This window comes from Copadichromis virginalis, linkage group LG10 (assembly GCF_057382275.1).
Source record: "Copadichromis virginalis isolate Kocher_CV1m ecotype Utaka linkage group LG10, C_Virginalis_male_GT1.1, whole genome shotgun sequence".
NCBI lineage: Eukaryota > Metazoa > Chordata > Actinopteri > Cichliformes > Cichlidae > Copadichromis > Copadichromis virginalis.
The window spans coordinates 16,227,501-16,239,443 of NC_140627.1; the positions used below are offsets into that span (position 1 = coordinate 16,227,501).

General features: G+C 39.3%; 2 protein-coding genes across 2 annotated transcripts; both read left to right on the forward strand.

The window, feature by feature from the left end:
• Positions 1-477: 477 nt before the first annotated feature.
• Positions 478-7,818, forward strand: LOC146700136 (uncharacterized). Its single transcript, XM_085470211.1, has 3 exons — positions 478-709; positions 2,032-2,136; positions 6,738-7,818. The coding sequence occupies exons 2-3, from the start codon at positions 2,119-2,121 to the stop codon at positions 7,590-7,592; spliced, it is 873 nt and encodes a 290-aa protein (XP_085326337.1). The 5' UTR covers positions 478-709; positions 2,032-2,118; the 3' UTR covers positions 7,593-7,818.
• A 1,782-nt stretch (positions 7,819-9,600) lies between these two features.
• On the forward strand, positions 9,601-11,041 carry LOC146700137 (uncharacterized). The gene has a single exon (XM_085471383.1). It carries the CDS (start codon positions 9,804-9,806, stop codon positions 10,869-10,871), a length of 1,068 nt encoding a protein of 355 aa, XP_085327509.1. The 5' UTR covers positions 9,601-9,803; the 3' UTR covers positions 10,872-11,041.
• The last annotated feature ends 902 nt before the right edge of the window (positions 11,042-11,943 follow it).

The window sequence follows — 11,943 nt, forward strand, 5'->3', positions numbered from 1 at the left end:
TGAATGCACTGCTAACTGCTCTTCACCCTGATAAAAATCAACATGCATTTAGAATAAGAAACACTTTTACAAAACCAAAAGCTTCACTGTACTTAGTGATTTATATGTCTAAGAAACAGGTTCAGTTTGTAACTGAGAGAGCGGCTCAGTGGTGCTGAATTATATTTCCAATAGAAACACAATTTCATATGTTGTAGTAACAACACACTGCCACAAGATGGCAGCCTAGGCCTACTTTACCATGCTGTTCCAGTCAAAAAGAAAAAGTGACAGAGCCTTGAAAGAGTGACAGAGACACTTTTTATGAACTCATCTGTAATGTGTCACATTTTCTGTAGAATGAAGAAGTGCTTCCCTTCTTCTAAAGTAAATACAGGCTTACAAAGATCCTCTAAACAAAAAATCCTCGCCTGCAGAGAGCAAAATCTCTTAAATAAATGGGGGTAAGCGTAAGCTGAAGCCATCTGATGTTTATGTTCATGAATATAACACACTGAAACATTTTGTCTTTGTTTTTATTGTTTATTAAAATACTTTTAAATGTCTAGTTTTAGTTTAAGAACCATCTAGTCCAGCAGGTGGCGGTAATGCACCTTAAAGCTCTAACCGCCAAAGAAAAACCCCAAAGAAGAAGAAGCCGCGAAGTTCCCGCTTCATTGTGTTTGTGTTTTAGTTTATTTTTCTTCCTCATCTAAAGTGAAGCACTAAGGTAACTTTGATCTGAGTTCAGTCAATCTTGAATTTAGCTCCTGAGTGAAGTTTTCTGTTGCTCTCCTCGGTCTCTGTTGTCAGTTATTTGTGAACCAGTTGAAAGAAAAAGCCTCTACATCAAGTCAAGCTGCTATAAACTAATTTACAAGAAAATATTAACAAATGCTAATGAAACACAGAGAAGAAAACAGTGTTATTATTAGAAGAAAGCTTTTAAATTAGCTAAGTGTAATCAGAGTTTCTATTATTTTATTAGTCTGTTACTAAGCGCTAGTTAGCATCTCTGTCACTGTGTGGCACCTGCATAGTTTTTGAATGCAGCGCGCTATCCAAGCTAGCTAGCTAGCTAGCTAACGCCAGCCATCATCAATATAAGGTCACTTCCAGCGCCAAAAAATCCAAATATGTTGGCGGTAAAAGTGCTATAATGAAATCAATTTAAAAGAAAGGTAAAAAATAAATGTATTCCAGACTAAAACACAGCTGCCTTTGTCTTATCAGCAAAGTTGTGTCAGCCCACAGGGCATGTGATTGTAAAAACTGGCCTCACTCTGAGAGGCCTGTTGTTAGAATCATTTCAAAGATAATTTGATAAATTCTGATCAGTATTCAGTAAATGAGCCTGATTAACTGTTAGCAAAATAATAATGATAGGCCAGAGATACCAGAGATTCATTTTTAAAACAAATACAGCCTCGAACCCCAAGAGGGGATCTGTGTTTTAAAAGTACTGCAGAGTTTTTAAAATAGAATAGAATAGTCTTTTATTGTCTTTGTACATATTCAACTAAATTGTGGGTGCTCCACACCAACTGTGCATGGAAAACAATATAAATAGTAAGACAGTAAGAATAAATTAGAGGACAGGTTGCAGAATGCTTGAAAGTAGTGCAATGGACTTGATATAAGTAGAGAATCGGAGTGTGACTGAGTGATGAGGGTTACTCAGATCATGGCTCAGATTTCTACACCCACTCAGATAGGATAATCTTCCACGGCACACCTGATCAGTTCTCACGGCACACGTATATATGCCGCGGCACAGTGGTTGGGAAACACTGTACTCGTTTATGCAGGTCCATCGATTGTTCTGTTTTTGTTCTTTGCCAGGGCTTTTTTTAAAGAGGAATTGCTCTCCTGGTACTGGTGTGCCATACTGCTGAATTTGGTATCGGTGCTCAAACCTTTTGTGTATGTTTTAAACAAGTTGCTCACCCAGGGAAGCTAAAATTTGTTGTTTGTGCTCTCAGATGAACATATGAGACACTTTGACTCTTCAGTGCAGTGTGGAGCCTAACAAAGTTCTGTTTTGTGTCCCAGCTGATCAGGAGGAGGAGAAGAGTCTGACGGAGCAGCAGGGGAACATTTACGCTACTTGGACTCAGCTCAGCCACTGCAGAGAAAACAATGAGTTCGACAAAGAAGGTGACAGATACTAGTGTTAAGAAATACTCCATTAACCCTTTAAGGCCTATTGGAGCAGGAATGCTCCGTTTTGCGTAACAATTTTAAAATCCCGGTAGAACTGCACTTAAGCTAACACAATTATTTTATTTAGGAATAGTTGTACTTACATCTTATGCCATCAGCTTGCCCTAGGTCACGTTTCCTTCCACATATGTATTTGCAGAAATTGCATAAAAAGCACTTGCAGCAAAAAAACATAATATACCAGAAACACGCTTTGCTGTTCATAGCACTTCCTATGTTGGAATAGATACACTGTGCTTTTTCAGCATTCAAAGATTGATGACACCGTGTCAGAGCACTGGCTATGAATTTCAGAAGGATCAGGCCTTAACTTAACAGAAAAGTTAGCAATAGTTCTTTTCCTATTACAGCTACATCCACTTCTGTCGTGCCTAGGCTGCTCACTAGGGCTGGGTATCATCACTGATTTCTATAATCCATTCGATTCCGGTTTTCAAAGTCCCGATTCGATGCAACTTAGCCTCAGACAGTCAGAAATATTATAATTCTGATCATTTATCAGTACTGACTTCTTCAGAATTGTGAACATCACAGCAGATGCCTTTGTGTGAAAGTAACTGAGAATAAAACACAGAAAAACATGAAGGAGATTTTCCTTGTCTGGCTTTTTATAGCAGATAACCTTCAAAATATTCTACAATGTTCTGCATATAAAGTTCGCAGGTCGCATTTGCGACCAAATTGGTCGCACTCTAGAGCCCTGCATTAAGGGCATGTAAAAATTAGAGATGGACCAATCCGATATCACGTATCGGTATCGGTTCGATACTGACGTAAATTACTGGATCTGATATCGGAGAGAAATAAAAAATGTAATCCGATCCATTAAATTTCAAAAAAGCACCTCACAAAACTTGCGACATGGCGTAACTCGGCTCATAACCGTAGCACGTCGGAGCAGTGTGCTCACGTGATAGAGCGGCTGTGTGTATTTGTAGCCTCGCTACCAATCCGGCATTTCATCTCCGAGGAAGTTATCCCAGAGAGAAGTAAAGCAAGTGTGTAAGTTCGTCTCTGAATGTTTGTAAAGCATTCCTGCGATGGAACATATATGGAGCGACTGCCTCTTCTCTCCCCCTCCCTCTCCTGCTGCTACTTCAGTCATGAAATCATGATCAGCTGATCGGCTTTTCTGTCGCGAGTCCGTCTCTCTTGTTTGTTTATTGCCCACTTCGCGCCAGAAAGAGGAAACCAGCAGCTGAACAACAGCAGCACGTTTAACCTTGATAAGCTGTTGTTAGAATTTATTTAATATTACTTTCTACACCAGGATCCTTTTCTAGCTGACGGCTGGTAACTGTGCAGGGGCGGATCTAGCAAAGTTTAGCCAGGGTGGCCGATAGGGCATTAACAGGGAAAAGGGGGGCACAAAGACATCCTTTTCTTTCTTATTCTCATTTAAAATGTCTAGATTTTAATAAATAATTATCTGAATCTTACACCCAAAGTTTTAATCTGATGTAAAATGTATAGAAGTCCATGACTGTATATAGTAACTAAGCCTAATATACCCTAGTAAGCTTTACTACTTTTTCCTTTGGGAAGGTACCATCTGTGCAGTCTGCAATTCTGTTGAAGAAAGATGTTGAATCTATTTAATTATTCTTGAAAAATAATTGATTTCTGTGAATCTTTTTTCACACTGCATCAAATTAAAGTTGATTATGTTGATTAAGCATCATGAAGTGGAGGGTGGGTGATTCCCTATCTATTTTTTTTTTTTTGCTGGGAGTTTTAGAGCCCTATTATTTAGGTTACTTACTCCTTAAAATACCAGAATAGGGAGGATGGAGTAGGATTAAGTGTATTAGATTGATCACTATTACTGAACTATGAAATATTTGGGTGCTGTGTATTTTTTGCATACAGGTATAACAGAATAGCTTTAGTGTTTTGTTTTTTAACTTGAGTATGAACTTATACAAAAACAGCAAGATATTTAAAAAAAAAACAGTTCTGTTGATTAAAAAATACGGATTCATATCGGTATCGGCAGATATCCAAATTTATGGTATCGGACATAAAAAAGTGGTATCGTGCCATCTCTAGTAAAAATATAAACATAAGCTCTTGGTTCTATGGTAGGTCTTAAAGGGGTAAAAGATGAAGTACTGATATATATATTATGCAAAACTAACTGAACCTTGTGCTATATTAATGTAATGTAATATTCATGTAATAATACAATGCCTACATTGTAGAGGGTGACTTTGCCTCTAAAGAGGAAAATGGGCAGGGAAGAGGTTAAAGTGGGATTCAGCAGGATTCAACCCTAAAATCAGCTGTAGTGGCTCAGTGTGGGGAAAAGAGTCACAGCTCACAATCATTTCTATTGAGAGCTCCAGTCGATGCTCTTAATGTACAGGATGTGATCAGCTGACCTGCTGCTCTCTGTGGATGTACACAACTGAATTCAACCAGATGTCTGCAGATGTTTCATGAGTTGTCCTGGCTGATTTCCATCCTCTACACCAGGGGTGTCAAACTCAACTGCACAGGGAGCAAAACTCAAGGCACACTTTAGGTCGCGGGCCAAACAAGATAAACATTTATTGAACACACTAAAACCATGTTTTTTAAACAGAAATATGAATAAAAACAGACAGGAATTTTATTCCAGAATAAATAAACTTAAAAAAATCAACTTTAACTTTAAATGTTTTGATCTTCATAAAAATATATCCTGTCAAAATTATGCAAGTTAGAAATATGAACATGCTGCAAAAACCCCAGAAAAAATAAATGAAAACATACACAAGGTTGGAGCTGCATGTAGACGGAGCTGGGGCATTGCTGCAGGAATGGAACTAATAAACTGTGCAGGCCATTCAGTGTCGTACTTTGCCTTGAGTGTACCATTACACTGCAGCTCCATCTGAATCTGCACAGGTGCAGTTTCCACGTAAAGAAGAAGCTTGAAATTCTCTTTTTGTGCTTCACAGTCACCAAAGCGCCGCGAACTCAGTGCGCTCAGTTTATCAGCAAAGTGCGCCGACTTGGTTCAACATTACTTGGCAACAGGGAAAGTGAGACAGGTTGCACTGGTGCATTTGTGACAGCTTCACTTGAAATGCCTTCACTGCATCATACATGCCATGTCCATTGTTAAATCTCCCAATTCTTTTGATCTTTGGGCTGAAGGAAGGACAATACTCGGTGTATAAATGCTCAATCAACAATCTTTTATTCCATACAATTCAACACTTTTGAGCATAAACCATCCGGAGGGGAGATGAGCGCGGGAGGGTGTCCGCCTGATCTCGAAGCGTCTGAGTGTTTCTCACATTCTTATAGCTTCAGCCCCCCTCCACCTAGTCATAAAACCTAAACATTCACATTCTTTCTCTCTTACGGCGCCTAAGTGACGGCCTTGGCTCCCTGTTTTATCTCCTCCTGATGAGATGGGGCAGAAAACCTCTCCGGTATGCTCTGTTCTCTTCTAATCAGACAAATAAGGCCATGACTCTCTGAAAACAGTATTTCTTATACCTCAGCAGTATAATGCATCATAAAACAATATCACTCATTCACAATAAATCAGCAGTCTAATGTAATACAAATCAGTTTAATAACTGTAATAGTTGTCACCTTCTTCAAAGTCAGGAGAATAATGCAAACTAAAACTACGTAATAATTTCACTATCTTTAATTAGGGGTATAACGTGGCATAAGATAATATAATAATCTCACACCATGAACTGATAGATTTCTTTGCTGAGCTCAAAAACTCTATTGAGAACTTTTCCCCAACTCAGCCAACGGAACTCTGTATGATAAGGATGTCGCCAAACTCTGAATCATAGAAGGATGAAATTGATGGTGATTTAAACCTTTAAACTCAGATAAAATTTACGGTTTGTGTTACAGTGATCGTTACATGCTCCATTTATAGGACTTTACCACACAGCCTGGTGTATGATGCAGGATTGGATTTCATGTGTTACTGTTTAGGCTCAAATCAATTTAATCTTTGATGCCCGCAGTGATGAAATAACTCCCCTCAAATGACTTAAACCAAAAGTAACAAGCCTGTGTTGAAAATGTAAGGAGTAGAAAATACAGATTTTTTTTTTAATGTAGCGAGTAAAAGTAAAAAAAAACGTCAGGTTACAGTCAGACTCTGACATCATCCTTCACTGAACCAAGCTAGTAACTGTTACATATGATTTATTATTATCGAATAAATTATACAATTATAGAAATATATAATAGGAAACAAACAGGAAATATAAAAAAGTACAGACCTGGTAAACATTTATTACTATTCTGAGTGTGTTAGCATTAATATTTGTGCACAGGCAGGAGGGATGGGCATGATTTTAGAGTGTTTGAACAATGATTAATTATCTTTAACAGCAGGTTGGATGTAATGTGTTACTACTACCAGTAGGTGGGGATAAGAGACCTTTAAGGTGTTTGGTGCCACACTCCACCTTGAGGTTTAAAACTAGTGTTAATGGAGGGAGTTTGAAGCTTCAGTTTGTTTAATGACTGCATTTCACTCACTGCCTCTGCTTGTATCTCTGTCACTGCAGGACCAACGTGGACCGAGAAGTCAGCGCTCTCAGGAGGCCGACAAACCTCACAGAAGAAAGAGAGAGAAAAAATACACCTGTGACGAGTGTGGGAAGGATTTTACCTGGAAGTCTAAACTAAAACAACATCAGCTCATCCACACTGGAGAGAGACCGTTCAGCTGTGACTTGTGTGGAAAGTCGTTTTCCTGGAAGAATGTCCTAAAAAGACACCAAGTCATCCACAGTGAAGTTAAAGCTTACAGCTGTGATCAGTGTGGCAAAGCTTTTACTCAAAGTAGCAACTTACAGAGTCATCTAGTTACCCACTCTGGAGTTAAGACATACAGCTGTGACATCTGTGGAAAAACCTTCAGCCGGGTATGGAGCCGAAATATACACGTACGCATTCACTCCGGAGAAGATGTGTACTGGTGTGATCAGTGTGGGTCATCCTTCACCACTGCAGGTCAGCTTAAAACACACAAACGAGTCCACACAGGAGAGAAACCATACAAGTGCAGACACTGTGACAAAAGCTTCTCACAGTCAGGTAGTCGTAACGAGCATGAACGTACACACATGGAAGGAAACTACAGCTGTGAGCAGTGTGACAAGAGCTTCAGTAATCTCAGTTCATACTCTGCACACAAACGATCCCACGTTACTAATAAACTGTTTCACTGTTACCACTGTGCCAAAACATTCACTTCATTATCTGCTCTGTGCAAACATCAGCGCGATCACGCAGGGCTGAAACCGTTCCCATCACAGGATCAGAGTGAATCTGAAGAGAGAGAGACATCCTCTGGTTTCAGAGTCCAACTTAAAACCCTGGAGATCAGGCTCCACAGAGTTCAGGTCGGCTCTCCTTAAGTTTAAGTTAAAGTTCTAATGAGGCTGTGAATCAAACTGTTCCTGTAGTTCCATGTTAATCTTTATAAATTGTTCTTCTGTTTGTGTTCAGTCATTACCTTTTTTTTCAGTGGTTGGATGAAAAATCAGTTTCCTGTTGTTCAAGTTTTTATTGAATGTATTTTGTTAAAGTTCTTTTTGTTTAACTTCTTAAATAAAGTTTTTAAAAAAAAAGTTAAATAAAGATTTTGAGCCATGATGTCATTTCCTGTATTTCAGAGTAAAGACTGAAGTGACAAATGGAAACATGTTTACAGTCATGGAATAAACACTGATGGGTCATCTGTAGGAAGTTCTATTGCTGACCTGACAGACTCGACCTTGTTTACAAAGAAAGAAAGGAACTGATGACATGTGTCAGCAGAGGCTTTCAGGGTTGTTTAGAGTAGAGCTGATAGTCTTAAAGAACACGGCGATTATGACAATTTAACACAATGACCTGAGAAACATTCTTTTAACATTTCAAAAGAAACCTGCAATTTGTCTTTCTTCCACTTTCACTCTGCTCTCCTACACTGACGCCTGACTGCTTGGGTGGATTCATTTAACCAGGGCTGTGGAACACGTTTTGGGCGCCTGGTTTTTAATGGGTTCACAGGGTTTAGGGTCTGAGTACAGGTTTCCTGGAACTGCAAAAGCAGCTCATCTGGGGTGGATCCAGTAAGTAATCTAAGGCTATTCATCATCTCTCCCCTCAAAACAGGACTACAACAGTTCAAAATCAGGACTACTTAGGACTTAACCAAAACAGAACCAGAAACAGCTGGGGGAGCAGCACAGCAAAGGACTCATCCAGACTGGAAAAACGAATCGGGAAGGCTAGCTCTGTGGTCGGCATGAAGCTGGACACTTTGGTGATAGTGGGAGAGAAAAGGACATTAAAGAAACTGCTGGACATTATGGAAAATGCTGGGCATCCTCTGCACATGCTCGTAAATAATCAGAGGAGCCTATTCAGCGACTCCTTTGTCCCACACGCCATCAAACTGTTTAACTCCTCGTTGGAGGGGAGAGGGAGGGGAAACAGGAGGACAAAGGCGAGTGGGAACAACTGAGCTGTAGTGCCTTTTCACTGTGCAATATTTGCAATATTTTTTTATATTTGACCTTTTTTGTGGGGCAAATAATATTGACACCAGTCATTTTGAGTTTTTCTGAAATGATTCTGTTGTCTACAAAATATTTAAAAAATTAAGCTTTAGGGAAATCCTCTGGTTGAAAATCCTGTTTAAAAAAGCAATTGGGACAATTGTGGTGGAGACAGCTTTTGTTATAATATCAATAATATTTTTATGAATATGGGATACTGTTACATGTTTGCATAGACTTTTGTGGAATATGGAGACACTCCTGGCATTATATGAGCAAAGTGAAACTCAATTTTTAGGGTTCATGGAGATGAGTGTGAAGATCCAAACAATCGCTGTCAGTGATGGAGAAGCTTTGATGAAAAAATTTGGTAAAAAGTTCACCAGCATGAAGGAAATGAAGTTCTCAAACTTTCCTTAGGAGGACCCCAGCACGCCTGCTTAAAGAAAAGTAAGTGTGCTGATGTGGATGCTTGCAGTGACTGCTGTATAGAGGCCATCACATGAAACATATCAGTGTCATAAATGTTAGTTTAGTCACGTGTTTGTTTATTATCCTTATTGTTTTATCTGGGACTGTTTGCAAACATCTCAGAGAGAGGAGACACCAGCATCTGAACAGAGACTCAAACCAGCAACCTGCAGCTCCCTGCTTGGCTGCTCCAGTTTTCTCCTCTCTCATGTTGCCCACCAGTGATTTCTAGCTGCCCACCCACACAGCAGGCTAGAATATGCACTGAGCCTCAGCACCATGGTTGCAATACTTGGACATGTTTTCTTTATTAAATAATGAACCAGACCCCAAAAAGTAAACAGCTGTTATTGCTAGGCAACGGGAGCAGCATTTGGTGATGCAGCACCTGACATTCCTGACCATGTGGGCGGAGCATGCATGGAATGGAATGTTTCGTAGAACTGTGCAACACAAGCACTTAGTTACAGCATTTTTCATTTTATCCAGACACAGCTAGAGACACATCTACAGCAGCATCTCTGTGCAGGACAGACGACGGTTGAAGAAAAAAAACACATCGAAAACTTCACTTCTCTACAAAACTTTGGTTCCTTTGTTTAAAAGGCCAAAATGAATCAAGGGAGATCGAGAAGAGGATTGGTGAGTGCGTCACCATACAGTACAGAACAGTCTGAGCTGATTAAACTACGAGAAGAATTTCAAATAATACAGGCTGAAAATGTCAAATTAAAAGAAGTGGCAGAAGAATCAAGAGAAGAAGCTAAAAATTCAAAGTTTGAAACCGAAGTAGTATTGAAGGAATTACTGCATGTGGGTCTAAAGCTTAAAGGAGAGAAGATGGGAAAACAACAAGCAGAAAATGAGAATGAAAACATCAAGAAAGAACTGTTGGAAGCTCAAAAAGCATTGCAGGAAGAGAAAAGCACAGCACAAGAAGCTAAAAATAAATATCAAACTGCAAAGAAGGAGGCAGAAAATGTGATGCAGGAATTACAGGAGGTGCAGGAAGCTTTTGAAGGGGAGAAAAGGAAAATGCAGTTGGCAGCACAAGAAGCTGAAAATGTAACGGCTGAAGCTGAAATACTCAGGAAGGAATTACTGCATGTAAAGCAACAACTTGAAGAGGAGAAAAAACGTAAACATGAGGCAGAAAATGAGATTGAAAATATGAAGAAAGAATTGTTGGAAGCTCAAAAAGTGTTGGAGGAAGAGAAATTTAAAATACAGGAAGCAAAGAAAGAAATGGAAAATACAAAGAGTTTCACTCAAAACATGAGGAAGAAGTTGCTGGAAACAGAGGAAGAAATAGAAAAAGAGACACATGGAAAATGGGAGGCAAAACAGGAAAGTGAAACTCTGAAGAAGAAACTGATGAAAGTGCAAGAAGAACTTGCAGAAGAGAAAATTGAGTTGAAGGTATTCAAGAAAGAAACGACAGCGTCTGAGGTGACCAAGAAAGGCTGCAAAGATGCACTTAAAGAAATGCAAAAGCACAAAAAGGAAGCTAAAGAGCTCCTGAAACAGAAAGTCAAACTGGCCAAACAGCAGCTGAAAGAAGCATTTAAAGATGCCGAGGAGCAGCTAAACAAAACCTTAAAAGAGCTGAAGGCAAAAGAAAAAGAAAAGAAAGCCGAGGACAGGAGTGGATTCTGGAGCAGACTGCTGAGAAAAAACTGACCCAGCAGCATCAAGTTTAAGGAGAGCAATAGTTTCTTCCTCCTTCCCCCTCTCTCAACCTTTCTTTCACAAAAATCCCCCCAAACTTGACTTGGGACGTTTGTTTGTTTTTAAAAACTCTATTCTGAATACATGTACTGAAATACACAAATAAAATTGCCATAACTTGACCTCACGTTGCCGGCTTCTTTTCTTGTGTGTCTGTGGATGTAAAACAGTAACACACTTTCTGCTCTGTGTGTTTTTAATTGTAAATAAATGCAATATATCTTCATTTTAAAAACTTCTGCTCTAAATCTTTTTTTAGCAAAATGCTTTTTTTGCCCCTTCCTGATTTCTTATGTTTTAACATGTTTGTTACATTTACATGTTTCCGATTTCAAGTGTTAACACAGATGGTCAGAGACAGAGGTCTGGACAGCTCTTTCCCTTTATTTGTATTTATTCAGGTTATTTTTATACTCAAAAATCCATCCACAAGCTTCAACGCGTCCAGAACTCTGCTGCCCGTATCATCACCAGGACCCCTTCTATCCACCACATTACTCCTGTTCTGCAGCAGCTTCACTGGCTCCCGGTCAAATATCGTATCAATTTCAAAATACTCTTGTACACATTTAAGGCTATTCATCATCTCTGCCCTCCATATCTTTCTGATCTGGTTAAGATCACCGCCCCATCTCGTTGTCTCAGATCTACTTCTTCCCTTTCACTCTCCGTCCCCTCCCCCCGTCTTGCCACCATGGGGAGCAGGGCTTTCAGCTGCTCTGCTCCACGACTCTGGAATCCCCTACCTCCTGATTTAAGAAATATCTCTTCCTTCTCTCTCTTTAAGTCCCAACTCAAAACTCACTTGTTCAAAATAGCTTATCCCACATAACCTCTCCACTCTGCTCTTTTAAATTAGTTTATGTCTTATGCTTTTACGATTGTGTAAACTGCTTGTTTTTATGTTGCTTTTTATTCTAATGTGTACAGTGACCTTGAGTGTTTTGAAAGGCGCTTTCAAATAAAATGTATTATTATTATCTTTGAAATATCTCAGTGTGACACTGATACTGTACATGAGTGT